Below are 16,213 nucleotides of genomic sequence, written 5' to 3'. Positions count from 1 at the left end.
TTGGGGAAGACGCTCACCGCACACAGAAGGCGAAGCGGGAGAAGGCTGCGGACAGAGAACGATGCTGCAGGGCCGCCTTGGTCACCCACTGCACAGTCTGGCATAGGAGGCCACCCTCCCCGCCTGTCCCCTGCCCCCAGGTGAGGGGCCACATCCCCAGCACGCTGCACTCTGCAAGACGGGGCTGCAGCTGCGTCGCACAGCCACGGCCACGGGCCCGAGGTGCAGCACAAGAAAGTGTTGCGCGAGCTGACAGCCACGGTTCCCTTGGCACAGGGCAGGGCGCGGGGCCACGGCGGGAAGTCGGGGCTCGAGAGACTCCTTTCCCGGGGGGACCCGGCTCACATGCAAGGGATATTTGGGGCCAGAGCTCATCTCCACACCAACAGGGTTTTGTCACTCTCGTTGGGAACCGTGAAAGGTACCACCTGAGCCCTCCTCGGCTTCACTGCGCCTGCGCAACTCAAACTCACGGCGGCACTGCGCCTGCGCAGAACCTGCCCCCGCTTTTTCAAAGGGGGCTTGTGCGAGGGTGGGGCGTGCTGGGGGTGGATCTACTGTGGCCAGGCCCAGCCCACAGTGCTAAGGGCTAGGCACCAAGTCCCCACCTTTAAACTCCTTGGTGTCCCATCAGCACAAGTCTTTCTTGATGAGCCCAGAGGGCTAATTTTCTTTCTTTTATTTCAGAGTTTTTCACAGAATTTGATTACACTCAATATTTAACACCAATTTCATCACCATTACACCTTTCCACCACCTTTGACTTTTCCCACCACTATCCCAAAACTGCCCCAAAAAATGTTAAGTCATTTATTTTGTATTACTTGCTATAAATACTTGACTGAAAATTATCCAAAAAGGTTTCCTCAGAGTAAGGTGTGTGAAAACTGTTGTATCTCATCTTGGAGCCATTGAGCCCTGGGATTAGAGACCAGAGAGCTAATTTAAGGACATAGGGGAAGGACCTCTAGTTCTGCCTGAACCCTTAGAAAACAATTTCCTTCCTCCTCACCCCAATCCCAACCCCACAGGACACTGCACCATTGTGAAGGTGCGTTTGTGGAACCCGGATGATGTGGGAGCTGAGAGCAGGGCAGAGACTGGGGAATTGAGTTGATTCAAGTAGTGACTCCAACATGGGAGCTTGTGGTGCCCACGAGACTTCTTAGCTTCCCTGTAGCTATTTGGTGGAGCAATGGACTAAGAAGGCAAGTAGGTCCTTCCCATCCGTAATTTTAAAATGTTAGTATCAGGGGCTGGAGCAATAGCACAGCGGGTTGCGCATTTGCCTTGCATGTGGCTGACCCGGCTTCGATTCTCAGCACCCTATATGGTCCCCTGAGCACCGACAGGAGTAATTCCTGAGTGCAGAGCCAGGAGTAGCCCTTGTGACCCAAAAAGTTAAAAAAAAATGTTAGTGGAAGATGGAATTGTGTTCATTTATTTGGGGGCCACACCCAGTGATGCTCCAGGCTGACTCCTAGGTTTGTGCTCAAACATCACTGAATCCCTGGAAGGGCTTGGGGGACCATTTATGGAAGTGGGAATTGAACCCAGGTCAGCAGAATCAGGACAGCACCACATCCCGTCTGTGAAATTTTCCCTAATCCTTTAAAAAGGATAATATAAATAGGGCTCAGTGTGACAGTACAGCAGGTAGAGTATTTGCCTTGCATCTAGCTGACCAGGTTCAATCCCTAGCATCTCATATGTTCACCTGAGGACCACCAGGAGTAATTCCTGAGTGCAGAGCAAGGAGAAGCATTGCCAGGTTTGGCCCCCCAAAAAACATAAAGGGTAATATAACAAATGTTCTTCTTTCTAAGACAAAAACTGGTTTCATTAGTTGTGTGACCTCTCTACTGTCACTGTCACTGTCATCCCATTGCTCATCAATTTGCTCGAGCGGGCACCATTATGATCTCCATTGAGACTTGTTGTTACTGTGTTTGGTATATCGAATACACCACGGGTAGCTTGCCAGGCTCTACCGTGCGGGTGAGATACTCTTGGTAGCTTGCCGGGCTCTCCAAGAGGGGTGAAATATCAAACCCGTGTCGGCTGCATGCAAGGCAAATGCCCTGCTGCTGAGTGGAAGCACTGCAGCACTGTTATCGTCATCCCATTGTTCATCGATTTGCTCGAGCAGGCACCAGTAATGTCTCCATTGTGAGACTTGTTGTTACAGACCTCTCTACAATGCTAATAATTGTTTTATGAAGAGGAATTTTTAAAAATATTTTTATTTGGTATATCCAATATCCAATGAGCATGGGTAGCTTGCCAGGCTCTGCCGTGCGGGCTCGATACTCTCGGTAGCTTGCCAGGCTCTCCGAGAGGGGCGGAGGAATCGAACTCGGGTCGGCTGCGTGAAAGGCAAATGCCCAACCGCTGTGCAGTCACTCAATGAGAGATGTTACTGGTGCCCACTCAAACAAATCGATGAGCAACGGGATGACAGTGATACAGTGATTTTTATTTATCCCCTTCAGTCCTAAAGTTGTTTTAAAAATGGAAAATCTTTGATCATGGTCTGAATTTTATTCTTGTTTTATCTGTTCTGGAAATCTAGAAGTCTGGAAACTATCACATAATCATTTCTCATTTTATGTCTGCTGTAGTTAAAACTCAGAAGTAGGAACATGAGTGATTCAAGGCACATCCCAGTTTTATCAAGACTGATGAAATCAACAGTGGTAGGGTGCTTGCCTTACATGTGACTGACCTGGTTTGTTCCCCATCATCCCATATGGTCTCCTGAGCACTGCCAGGAGTGATTCCTGAGTGCACAGTCACGAGTAACCCCTAAACATAGCTGGGTGTGGTGCAAAAACAACAAAAAAATTAGATCCTGGGTAAGATAGATAGGACAGAGGGTAAGATGTTTGCCTTGCACGTGGCCAAACCAACTCTGATCCTTGGAACAGTATGTAAAATATAAAGAAACATGTTGGGAGCCCTCCATCCTCGTCTTTTTAGAAAGGATCATCCCTAATCATTAATGCTCTTTTGGTTGATGACTAAGAGTGTATCCCCAGCACTCCAAGGGGTCACTCCTGAGCAAGACATTCAGGAATAGCCCCAGACACTTGGGTGTGGTCCCAAATACCCCTCTCCCAAACAAAACAAAGATAGATTCTATCTAGGACTTTTTTTTTTATTTTTTGGATCACAACCTGAGATGCACAGGGATTACTCCTGGCTCATGCACTCAGGAATTACTCCTGGCAGTGCTCAGGCGGACATATGGGAAGCTGGGAATCGAACCCAGGTCGCCTCATGCAAGGCAAACACCCTACCTGCTGTGTTATTGCTCCAACCCCCTATCCAGGACTTTTTAAAGATGATCTGAATTCTAGTCCGTTCTTCCAGAGCAGCTGAAATCACTGGCATTCTGACATACTTCTTCCACCCACCACTATTTTTTATGCCTCCATACCAGATCATTAAGCTACACCGAGTTTTCTCTCTCCACTAAAAACAATTTGCTTTGGTTAAGTTACCTAAAGCCTGATATTGTTTCAAACCAGTAATTACAGAGTTCATTGCCTCTCCCAACACCCTGTGAAACTGTTCACACAGGTCTCCACTTCATGATGAACATGTCGCGGACAATAGGTTTTATCTTCCTTTTAGTACCCTGAGTGCTCCGATTGCACTTGGCACTCAAATTCAGACAGGAAAACATGAACGCTTTCTTCGTACAAGGAACACTTTAATAGTCCCCCAAATATAGAAATTTCATCGGGGTCCCCTTGGTTTTATAAATGAGTCAATAGCTAGGGGCCTGGACTTGTATGAGAACAAGGAGGCAGCCCTTGGAAACCCTTTAGTCCTGGGTTTAGTCCTTTACTCCCAGGGCTCTGGTCCATTTGGCTTGTGAAGGGGAAGAGAAGACAGTGACACAGAATGAAAGCAAAGGGCAGACAACATGGAGAATGCCCAAGTGAGGAGAGAGAGGAGTTCTGGAAAACTCCATAGCAGGCCGGCTTTCCCCGCCTCATTCCACATGACATCAGGTCAACCAGGAAGAGAGTGGTCAGCCCTCACAGTGTCCAAACCGTGTCCATGGTTTGCCACATAGAAAGTGGCAAGCACTGGTTCACAAAGTGGCAAGAACCTTCTGGCAGGACAGGCTGGCACCTGCCCACAGACCAGGGGGTTGGGAAACCACTGTTGTCGTGGGCTACAAATGTTCCAGAATTTGATGCAAAAAGTAGCCACGGAGTACCTGCCAAAGAGTATATGCCTCAGTAAATATTACTGAGGTGGACACAAAAATAAGGGAACTGTAAATACAGCAAAATGTTAAAAGGGCCGAGGAAGAGACAGGAAAAACAGATTTCAGTGACTGGGCAGAGGTAAGGGGATGCTGGGCCTTTTACACCAGACATAGACGGGAGCTTAAGTGGCTCTGGACCTAAAAGTAAGAGCTAACTCCGTAACTAAGAAGCAGTAGGCCAGAGGGCTGCACAACAGACTGAATGCATGTGTTGGTCACGGGAGGCCCAGTTTGATCCCCAGCATGGCAGGTTCCCCTCAGCATCACCAGGGTGACCCCCAAACAGAGAGCCAAGAGTCCTTTTCCTATACAATAGTCCAAAGCAAATAATCCAGTTCCTGAGAAAAAGCACAGAAATAAATCTTCGTGACCTTACACCTGGCAATTAGGATCCTAATTACAAACACCCAAACCCGAAGTGACAAAAGGAAATAGATGCTGGACTACATGAAAACTAAAAACTTTTCATGGAGCTATGGGACAGGGGCTAAGCCATTTGCCTTGCGTATGACCAACCTGGGTTTGATCCCCAGCACCATAGATGGTCTCCGGTGTCCCGCCAGAAGTGACCCCTGAGCACAGAGCCAGGAGTAAGCCCTAAATGCCACCGGGTATGGTCCCAAAATGGAAATAAACTAAAAACACTGATGTGACAAATGATCAAGACAAAGCTCAAGGACTTTGGTGCAAACCAGACCTGTATTTGACCTGGCACCATGTCACCCTCTTTGAAGCACCACTGACTATAGCCCTGGAGACCCTTGAGGATCACCAGGTAACACTGGTGGTCTCTGGCACAAAAGGAACTCATTCTTAGGCCCTATCCCCAATTCACATGCCTTGGCTAGATGGCCAGTTAAAAAGTTAACTCCACCTGTATCACCTCCTTGAAAACTTTGGGCTTACTGGAATGCACAAGGGCATTTGCAGCCACACGACACCTCAAACTGTACAACACTGATAAAACAGGAGTAGCAAACAGACTGCATGGGATATAAAGTAGAAGGCATCCGATCTAGGTTAAGAAAGTACCAACATAAAAGGCTTAACCTATACCAATATCTTAGCAATGTCTTGTACAACTGCTTAATAGATCCAGGGTGAGGGGCTGGAGCGATAGCACAGCAGATAGGAAATTTTCTTGCAAGCGACCCACCCGGGATTCGATTCCCAGCATCCTATATCGTCACCTGAGCATTGACAGGAGTAATTCCTGATTGTAGAGCGAGGAGTAACCCCTGTTCATCGCCGGGTTTGACCCGAAAGGCAAAAAAAAAAAAAAAAGAAAGAAAGAAAGAAAGAAAGAAAGAAGAAGAAAATTCTAAACTAAAATAATAGCTCCAAAAATAAATAAGATAAGATAAGATAATAGCTCCAGGGTGAGATACACAATCTTCACTAATTTTCTTCTGAGGAGATATTTTTTCAGTATTCTTTTAGCAAATTATAACAAGTAATATAAAATAAATAAATAAATTACTGAGTACCTGCTTTGCGTAAGGTTTAAAGGATGATTGGAAAAAATGGAGATAATGGTGGTGGGAAGGTACAATGATGGTAGAATTGAATGTCTGTAACAAATCTTCATGAACAGTTTTGCGAACTACAGTGTCTATATAAGGCAAGGGAAAATAAAATTTTAAAAACTAAGTTAAATTTATTTATTTATTTATTTATTAATTTATTTATTTTGCTTTTTGGATCACACCCGGCAATGCACAGGGGTTACTCCTGGCTCTGCACTCAGGAATTACCCCTGGCAGTGCTCAGGAGACCATATGGGATGCTGGGAATCGAACCCGGGTCGGCCGCGTGCAAGGCAAACGCCCTACCTGCTGTGCTATTGCTCCAGCCCCTAAATTAAATTTTAAAAGAAACAAAAAATACACCAAACCAGGGTGAGCTGTCCCTATTCACCAGGAGGCTGGCAGCAATGACAATCAAAATTGGGGGTGAAGATATGGAAAAACATACTATACCTTTTAGTTTTTTGGGGTTTTTTTTTCTTTTTGTGTCACATCCGGCGATGCACAGGGGTTACTCCTGGCTTTGCACTCATGAATTACTCCTGGCAGTGCTCTGGGGATCATATGGGATGCTGGGAATCGAACCAGGGTTGGCTGTGTGCAAGCAAACACCCTACCCACTGTGCTATTGCTCCAGCCCCTGTACCTTTTAGTTTTTCACAATGTGGTAGTACTCAAGAGACTAACCAGAGGGACCAGAGGGAGACTTTAACAGTCTGGGGCACACGGTGCATGCTTGGGAGATGCACATTCCATCGCTGGCAGCAGAGGGTCTCCCCCAGCCCCAAACTCCTACCAGTACCAGGAGCCACCCCTGAGCACTGCGCTGGGAGTAGGCCCTGAGCACCTCTGTGTGTACCCCCCAACCCAAACAAACAAATAAAAAAGGTTAAACCTGGAATTAAACTGGATTCCCATTCTGTAGACAGTCTTGGTATTCTGGTCACTGTTTCTTTTGAGGTACAGAAAATTATTAGCTTAAGATAGTCCCATTTGTTCATCTCTGTTTCTACTTCTTTGGTCAATGGCATTTCATCCTTGAAGATACTTTTGGCTTCAATGTCGTAGAGGGTTTTGCCGACCTTTTCCTCAATGTACCTTATAGATTCGGGTCTGATGTTGAAGTCTTTAATCCATTTTGATGTGACTTTTGTGCATGGTGTTAAGTACAGATCTGAGCCCATTGTTTTTCATGTAACTGAAAGTTACATGTTTTGCCAGCACCATTTGTGAAAGAGACTTTCCTTGCTCCACTTCACATCTCTTGCTCACCGATCAAAGATTACATGCTCATATATTTGAAGGTTGTGTAAGGATGTTCAACCCTATTCCACTGGTCTGTGGGCTATTTTTGTCCCAATACCATGCTGTTTAATTATTACTGCTTTGAAGTACAGTTTGAAGTTGGGTAAGGTGATACCCCAACATCTCCTTTTTCCTGAGAATTGTTTTAGCTATTTGTGAGCGCTTGAATATGAATTTCAGGAGTGTTTGATCCATTTCTTTGAGAATGTCATGTGTAGAGATCTCAATGAATCTGTATAAGGCTTTGGGGGAGTACTGCCATTTTGACATTGTTAATTCTCCCAATCCATGAGCAGGGGATGTGTTTCCATTTCCTCGTGTCCGCTTTTATTTCTTGAAGTAGCATTTTGTAGTTTTCTTTGTATAGGTCCTTTACCTCCTTCATTAAGCTGATTCCGAGGTACTTGATTTTCTGAGGCATGATTGTGAATGGGATTGCCTTTTTCATATCACTTTCTTCTCTCTCGTTATTTGTGTATAGGAAAGCCATGGACATTTGGGTATTGATTTTATAACCTGTGACTTTACATGTTTACTGCTTCTAGGAAGTTCTTGGTAGAGGTTTTAGGGTTCTCAAAATATAGTATCATGTCATCTGCAAATAATGAGAGTTTTCTTTCTCTCTTTCCAATTTGGGTACGCTTAATGTCTTTTTCTTGACTAACTGCTATGGCAAGTACTTCCAGCATATCTTAAATAGTAGTGGTAAGAGTGGGCATCTTTGTCCTGTCCCTGATCTTACAGGGAAGGCTCTTACTTTTTCCCCATTGAGGATAAAGCTTGTTGTGGGTTTATGGTAGAGGGCTTTGAGTATATTGAGAAAAGTTCCTTCGATTCCCATTTTGCTTAGACAAAGACAGTCTACACAATGGGAAAGGTTATTCATCCAATGCCCCTCTAGAAGGGGTTCATATCAAGGATATACAAGGCACTGGTTGAACTCCACAAGAAAAAAACATCCAACCACATCAGAAAATGTGGCAATAAAATGAACAGAGGAAGAAATTCTTTTTCTTCTTCCTCAAAGAAGAAATCTGAATGGCCAAAAGAGACATGAAAAAATGCTCTTCATCACTAATCATCAGGGAGATGCAGATCAAAACAGCTATGATATATCATCTCACACCACAGAGACCGAAAAACATCCAAAAAAACAAAAGCAAGCGCTGTTGGCATGGATGTGGGGAAAAAGGGACTCCCTTTCACTCCTCGTGGGAATGCCTACTGGTCCAGCCTTTCTGGAAAACAATAAGGACACTTCTCAAAAAACTAGAAATCAGTTCCCATTTGACACAGCAATACCATGTCTGGGAATATATCCCAGAGATGCAAAAATGTACAGTAGAAGTGACATATGCACTTGTATGTCTATTGTAGCACTATTTACAAGAGCTAGAATCTGGAAACAACCTGAGTACCCAAGAACAGACCACTGGTTAAAGAAGCTCTAGTATATCTACACAAAAGAATACTATGCAGCTGTAGGAAAAAAATGAAGTCATGAAATTTGCATAGAAGTAGATCAACATGGAGAGTATCATGCTAAGTCAGATAGAAAGGGACAGACATAAAAGGACTGCACTCATTTGTGGGCTATAAATTAACATAATAGGAGACTAACATCAAGGAACAGTTAAAATAAGTGTCAGGAGCACTACCCCAAGCCTTGATAGCCAATCTCATGCATTAGGGGAAAAGGTAGCTGGGATGGAGAGAGGAGCACTAAATAAATGATGGTTGGAGGGATCGCTGGGGATAGTAGATGCATGTTGAAAGTAGATTATGGACCAAACACGATGGCTGCTTGTTACATGTATTGCAAACCATAACAACACCCAAAAGGACAGAGAGAGTAAGAGGGATTGTTCCTGCCACAGAGGCAAGAGGTGGGAAGGGGTTGGGTTGGGGGTGGGGGGAGGGATACTGGGAACATTGGGGGTGGGGAATGGGCACCAGTGGAGGGATGGGTGCTTGAACATTGTTTGACTGAAATGCAATCATGAAAGTCTGTGGGTCTGTAAATGTACCTCACAATGATTCATTAAAAAAAATTAAAAAGCAGATACGAGAAGTTTTAAAGCACATGTGTTTGCAAGGCATAAAATGGATCTCAACAAGGGAATGAGTAGACTGTGACTACAGGGGGATATTGGAGCAGATTATTTAGGAGCTTGTTAAGGAGTTTGAACATTATATAGGTAGTGAGAAGTCATTTGAAAGTATTAAGTGGAAAACAACCCACATTTTCTGTTTCAATATAAAAATGAAAATAGAAATAAAAACAGAGTGTTAAGTAAATAAATAAATACAAAAGAAATAAACTGGATTCCCCCCATATTCCACTTTATATGCACTGAGGAGAAATAAAAACATACAGACACAAATATAATAGCAAAAGTGGAAGAGAAAAGTCCATCAGCCAGTGATAAACAAAATGTAACCTGCCGTACAATGCCACCTACAAAGGAATGTCAGTCAACAACAAAAGGGAATGATGCTGCTCCAAGGCTGAGCCTGTCATGGGGTGACAGCAGGGCAAGTTGTGTGGTTCATCCACTATTAAGGGACCCTCCAGAACAGGCCTGACTACTAGCAAAGTGGCTGAAGGAAGGCCAGAGGCCAAGGGCAGAGAGAGGACTGGAGAGAGACTGGTAATTGAAGGTGTTTCCTTCAGCGGGGGGATGACAAGGTTTTATTTATTTTTTTTTTTTGATTTTTTTTTTTTTTATTGAATCACCAAGTGGAGGGTTACAAAGTTCTCAGGATTATGTCAGTTATACAATATTCAAACACCCTTCCCTTCACCAGTGCCCATCTTCCATCACCAACCCCCCCAGTATATCTGCCGCCCCCTCCCACCTCCCTAGTCCCCACCCTTGTACGTGATAAGTTTCACTTCATTTGCGCTTATCTCGATTACATTCCATGTTTCAACACACAACTCACTATCGTTGCTGGGGTTTCCCCCCAAAAAGAAAAAGACAGTCCTATTGCCAATAAGGCATTTGATAGTTCTCCATTACTAAGAATATAGAGATATTAAGTCCTGCTGTTTGTTACATAACTTTTCTTTTTCCCCCTTGCCCCGCGCCACCGAGTTCACGCCTGTTTAGTAATCGCCATGCTGTCTGACAAAGGGAAAAAAACCGAAGAGGCTGGTTATTTCCCGGATGACAAGGTTTTAAAGTGAAACTGTGGGGTTCAAGAGACAGCTCAGCAGGCTACGGAGCTGGCTTTTCACACAGGAGGCCCAGGCAGTATTCCTGGCAGCTCTGAGCCCCCAAGTGCTGCCAAATACACATCCTGGAGCAGCCTGAGTGATGGTGGGTGTGGCCACAGGACCAAAGTAAATTAAACTCTGGTAATGGCTACACAATCTTATGAGTCTATTTAAAAATTAAAATCTACACTTTAATTGGTGAATTGGGGCCCAATAAAGCTGTTCTTAAAATGAAGGGCATGAGTGTGTTACGTGAAAGTGGTAGGGGCTGGAGCAATAGCACAGCGGGTAGGGCGTTTGCCTTGCACGCGGACGACCCGGGTTCGATTCCCAGCATCCCCTATGGTCCCCTGAGCACCACCAGGAGTAATTCCTGAGTGCAGAGCCAGGAGGAACTCCTGTGCATCACCAGGTATGACCCAAAAAGCAAATAATAATAATAATAATAAAAAAATAAAAAGAAAGTGGTAGTAGTTGGGGCCAGGGGGAAGGGTTATGGTTCAGTGGCAGAGCACAGGCTTCTAAGTGTGAGGTCCTAGGTTCAACCCCTCGGATCACATATGCACACACACAAAATAAACATGTCAAAGAATTACAAATCTAAGAAGTGGAGCTGAAGTGAGAACACAGCAGTAGGGCGTTTGCCTTGTACCCTTCTGAGCACAGAGCTGGAGTAACCCCTGAGCATCACTGGGCAGCTGCCTTCCCTTTCCCTGGCCCAGCCACCTGGAGCTGACCTCACACCGGACCTTTTCCACCAATGCTCAAGTCAAATCAACAACCACGGAACATCTGTCCCTTCGACTAACACACTGCTACATTCTTCCTTGGGGGCTAGTGACCTGGGCACTTGTCCGTGCCCATTTTGAGAGGTGGCATTATTTCCCTCAGAATATCAAGGGGCCACATAATTTTCTTTCATATATTAAGCCTTGTACCCATTTTGGTTTGTGGGCACATATGATACACAGCCTGAGGTAACACATTTACTGAGTCACAAAGTGTGTGCAGATTACACGAAGCTATTAAAATTTGTGTTTACTCACATTCTAGATTTCAAAGTTGCCAACCTGGTTGTGGTGCTAATGAGAGGCTCTAATTGGAAGCTTCAGATTTCTTGGTTACAAAAAAAAAAAAACATCAGGGGGCAGAGACAGTACAATGGGTAGGGGGCTTGCCTTGCATGCGGCTGACCTCAGTTTGATCCCCAGCATCCATTATGGTCCCCTGAGCACAGAGTCAGGAGTAACTTCCGAGCACTGTTGGGTATGGCCCAAAGAAAACAAAGAAAACAAATAATCAAACAAAAAACCTCAGTAAGGGAGTCCCCGCTGGGGCCGGTGCTGGGCTCCGGCCCGGTTTCGCCCGGGTGCCCATGCCTCTGCACAGCCGGTGGATGTGGAACGAGCGGGAACCAGAGACAATTTAGGATTTGGGGTTCCAGCAAGTGCTTGCACCCATGTATGGAGACTGTGAACTAAGCTTTTGCTACATGCTGGTCCAGGAAGGTAAATGATTCATTTTCCAACTTAAATCTCCGCGGACTTAATTACTATAATACAGAAATTGTAAACCGACATTTTATTGCTTCATTCTCATCAGTGGAAATCTTATTATCAAATATTTCCTTGTTAATAGAGCTGTATTCTTGGGGGATAAATTCCAAAAAAATAGTGAGTCTGTTTTGAAACTCTAACAACAATAGTGAGTTGTGTGTTGAAATCTGGAATGTAATCAAGGTAAAGAGAAAAGGAAGTGAAATTATCACTCACGCACGGGGGGTTTGGGGGGTGAGGGGTGGGATGTATACTGTTCTTTTTTGTTTTTGCTTTTGTTTTTGTTTTGTTTTTGTTTTTATTGGTGGTGGAATATGGGCACTGGTGAAGGGATGGGTGTTTGAGCATTGTATAACGGAGATATAAGCCTGAGAACTTTGTAACTTTCCACTTGGTGATTCAATAAAATAAATTTAAAAAATTTAATATATTAAAAAAAAAACCTCAGTAAGGGCTGGAGAGATAGCTCAAAGACCTGTAGTGTTTACTTTGCTTGCAGCAGCTCCAGGTTTAGTCCCCAGCACCCCATGGTACCCAGAGCACCACACCAGGAGTAGAAACTGAGCACCAGAGGAATGTGCCAAAAAACACCCTAAGAGAGTACACATTAATCTATTTGGTATTGAGTAAAATCACAAAGTTTATTTTCTATGCATCGTTTGCTGCTAATAAAGTCACAAGTTCTCTTTCAAACAGAAGGGTCACTATAAAAGATCCATAATTTTCTCTGGGAATCTTCACCTGTTTCCTGAGAAAAAATGTGAAGCAGCAAGGGTGTGGCCTCCCAGCGGGACTACTTAGCCCTGGTCTAAGCTCACAAGGGCCCACGCAGGGTTCTCCCAGGAGCTGCATATGGCTGGCTTCCCTTGGATGATCAACACACTGGACTACTTCAGCGATACTCGGTCAACTGGGCTGGACGGGCCAGTGCTAGGACTCATGCCATGTGGTGAATGAAGCATGAGGAACCGGGAAGTGAAAATGAGTCCCTGTGCACGCAAGGCATGCAACCCATGACCACAGAGCTATCTCCCCAGCCCAGGACTAGCCGTCTTTCAAGTGTTCACTGGTAGATTATTAGACAATGTGGTTCCTTTGTCTTTTGTACCCTACATGGCAATGCTCAGCGCTTACTTCTGACTCTGCACTCAGGAATCACTCCTGGTGGTGCTTGGGGACTATATGGGCTGTCGGGGGTCAAACGTGGGTTGGCCATGTCACAAGACAAGCCCCCTCCCCATTGTATTATCGCTCCAGTCCCTGGAGAGTGTGTAGTTCTAAACCTGATTCATGTCGCAGAATGAGAATTTTATGAACTGTTAATTTAATATGGGCTGAGGGAAAATAAAGGCTCAGTGAGCAAAGTGTCTTGCCTTTGGAAACTATTTTGGCACAGATGAGCCTCAGCGCGGAGTCTGTGTTAAGATGAGCATTAGCTTCCCCCCAGGGTTGATATGCGTTGACAAGACACACCCACAGGAAGTGTCCAGCACTGTGCCTGCCTCATCTCCTTGACTTACACCCAGAAGCCCGGGCTCCATCATTGCCAGGCAATGAATCCCAGCACTGGGAGGGGATCCAGGGCTAATGGGGAAAAGGCAGGGACCACTCAGAGTCACTAGCTGAGACATTTCATGGGGCCCTTCCACCCCACCCACAGCTCGCACTACTCACTGGGCTGCAGGTGAGGGAACCACGATTCTCAGTCCGGCTCCACCCTCCCGGAGCTCTGGCTGGTGGCTCCCTGGCGGGCTGTGCTGGTCAGTTCACCCACCAGACTTGAAGGCTACTGGCATGGAGTGCTCCCTGCAGAGACAACAGGGGCAGTTCCCGGTGGTGGCAAGTCTGGGGAGCCACCATCTGGAGGAGCGCAGGAGAAGGCCGGGGCAGGCAGGGCTGAACTAATGTGGTGGAGTGCGGGCGTGTGCTTGAGTGCAGGCCGGGCGGCACAGGGCTTGCTGCCTCCTGGTTTAGTTGGCAGGTTGGCACAGAGTCCTCCTGGGCTTTGCTGAATTCTGACAACACCCTTGGAAGCTTTAAACAGAAAAATACCCTGCGTGACAAGTTGGACTGCCCACTAGGATGCCCACCGCGGAAATCTAAGTAGGGAGATATGCTGCTTTGTGATCTGAGCACAGAGCAAACACCTCTCTTACCCTCCCCATGGGGACAGGCCTCCTCCCCCGCAGTCCCTCTGCTCCCCCAGCACAGAGGGCAGCACGTATGAGAGCTGAGAATCTCGGGCAAAGGAAGCTGACAGAGCAGAGACAAAGGATGAGATGGGAAGGGGAAGTAAGTACCTTTGAACTCCTAAGCAGCCTAACTGTGGGCCTGCAGTTAGATCAGCCATTGATCAGAAGCCCAGGCCCCAAGACTCCTTCCTGGGACTTGGAATTTGGTCACGTGGGGACCCATTTTGTTCTCAGAGCTGTGAGGTGCTGCTGGTCTACCTCTGTGCTGTGGGGACAGAGTGCATTTGTTCCCTGAAGTCTCTGAGCCCATGGGCTCAAGGCTTGTCATGTGGCCACAAGTACACACATGGGGGAGGGCATCACTCAGTCCCCCCCAGGGGGCTCTAGAAAGACCACTCTCCTCTCCGCATGCTTCTGGGGCCACAGGGAGCCAGTGTCTCTGTGGACACACACACTTACACATTCAGGCACACGAGTCTCCTTCTCGGCCTTCTGGAATGGGCACTAGGCTAGTGGTTTCTCCTCCCTTGTGGAGGTTCCTCTTGTTGTAGGGCCAAGAGACAGTAGCCTAACGGTGGCCCACATCTGCCCCTGTGGCTGAGAGTGCAAACGCCCAAAAGTGGGTTCATTAAAAAAAAAAAAAGACTTTTATCTGATATTCTCCTAGCTGAGCTTTACTCTGACCTACCTTCATAAATCAGATCTTTCAAAACATCCGCGTAAGAAGAGGTGACTAGAGGCTGGAGCCACAGCACAGTGAGCAGAGCATCTGCCTTGCACACTGCTGACTTGGGTTCAATTCCTGGCACTCTATATGGTCCCCCACCTAGAGTGATTCCTGAGCAGAGTCAGGGGTAAGCCCTGAGCATTGCTGAGTGCAGCCAAACAAAATAAAAGAAAACAAAGGTAATAAGGGATCATCTACATATTTATGGTCAGCTTTTTAATCAGCGGCACCAGATAGCTGGATGCCAATATTTTTGTTGTTGTTAAAAAAATTTTGGTTCTGTGCTGCTGAAGTTAAACCAACAGAAGGGTTTGAAGTGATAGTACAGTGAGGAGGGTGTTTGCCTTTTGTGTGGCCAACCTGGGTTTGATCCCTGGCATCCCATATGGTTCCCTGAACACTGCCTGACTGCAGAGTCGGGAATAACCCCTGAGCACTGCTAGGTGTACCCCTACCTCCAAATAAATAAATAAATGAATAAATAAATATAAATAAATAAAACCAAAAAAAGGGAAAGACAAAAAGGAAAATTTCAAAACAAGTTTAAGAAAATTCATGTAAGGAGGGCAGGGGTGAAATAGTCCTGAAATGGTCTATATATGTGGCAAGGGAGGATTTTCAAAACATTTTCTATTTGTCAATTTTTGGTGTTTTTTTGTTAGTTTGTGGGCCACACCTGGCAGTGCTCAGGGATCACTCCTGGTATGTTGAAGTTCAAGCCTGGATTGGCTGCAAGGTATGTGCCCTACCAGCTATACTATCTTTCAGCCCAACTTATATGTTATTAACAAAAATTATATAGTAAATGTTGGTGAAAATCTTAAAACATTAAAACATATACTCCACGGGCTGGAGAGACAGTACAGGAAGGGGTTAATACACTTACCCTGTATGTGGCCAATCCAGGTTTGATCCCTGGTACCACATGGCCCCCCAATATCACTGAGGACAGAGCCAGAAATAGCCCCTGAGCATGGGAGGGTGTGGCAGAACACCCTCCCCTTCCCCTGCCGTGCATTTGTGTGAGTGTCCCCAACTTTTTAGACTGAAGCTCATGAGCCCTTAGGGTAACTCGATAGAAACTGAATGTGAGAGGGTTGTGAGCATGTGGGCCACAGGAGAGTTATTATTTTGGGGGCCTCACCTGGTGATGCGAGGGCTGACTCCTGGGTCTGAGCTCAAGGATCACTCCTGGCAGGGTTCTGGGAACTGTAGAAAGTGTCAGGGACCAAAATTGGGTTGGCCATGTGCAAGGCAAGTGCTCTCCCTGCTATCCTATCTCTCCGGCCCAGGAAAAGCTTTCTGAACTGAGCACTCATTCAAAATCAAGCTCCTCAAGAACCCGAGGTGCTTCTGGCAGCACTTGCGCAGGGTGGCATCTCAGGAGCCAAGAGGGGCAGCAAGT

The 16,213-nt window shown here is 45.9% G+C and overlaps 1 protein-coding gene across 3 annotated transcripts in view; it reads right to left on the bottom strand.

Moving 5' to 3' along the window:
* LOC129406611 (pleckstrin homology domain-containing family M member 1-like) overlaps positions 1–16,213 on the bottom strand; it is a 42,287-nt gene that overhangs the window by 9,947 nt on the left and 16,127 nt on the right. Inside the window, exons 5-6 of one of the 3 annotated variants that reach the window (XR_008631107.1) lie at positions 13,564–13,923; positions 6,083–8,351 (exon numbers count right to left, since the gene is read on the bottom strand). Coding sequence is in view for 1 of the 3 variants with exons in the window: in XM_055144961.1 (XP_055000936.1) it covers positions 13,860–13,923 (64 nt within the window). In the remaining 2 variants the exon portion in view is untranslated. Of the gene's footprint in view, positions 1–6,082; positions 8,352–9,231; positions 13,924–16,213 lie in introns of those variants that run through there. The other 2 variants (XM_055144961.1, XR_008631106.1) reach the window with 2 other exon arrangements.

This window comes from Sorex araneus, chromosome 7 (assembly GCF_027595985.1).
Source record: "Sorex araneus isolate mSorAra2 chromosome 7, mSorAra2.pri, whole genome shotgun sequence".
NCBI classification, from domain to species: Eukaryota; Metazoa; Chordata; class Mammalia; order Eulipotyphla; family Soricidae; genus Sorex; species Sorex araneus.
This window is presented reverse-complemented; position numbering and strand designations above follow the sequence as displayed.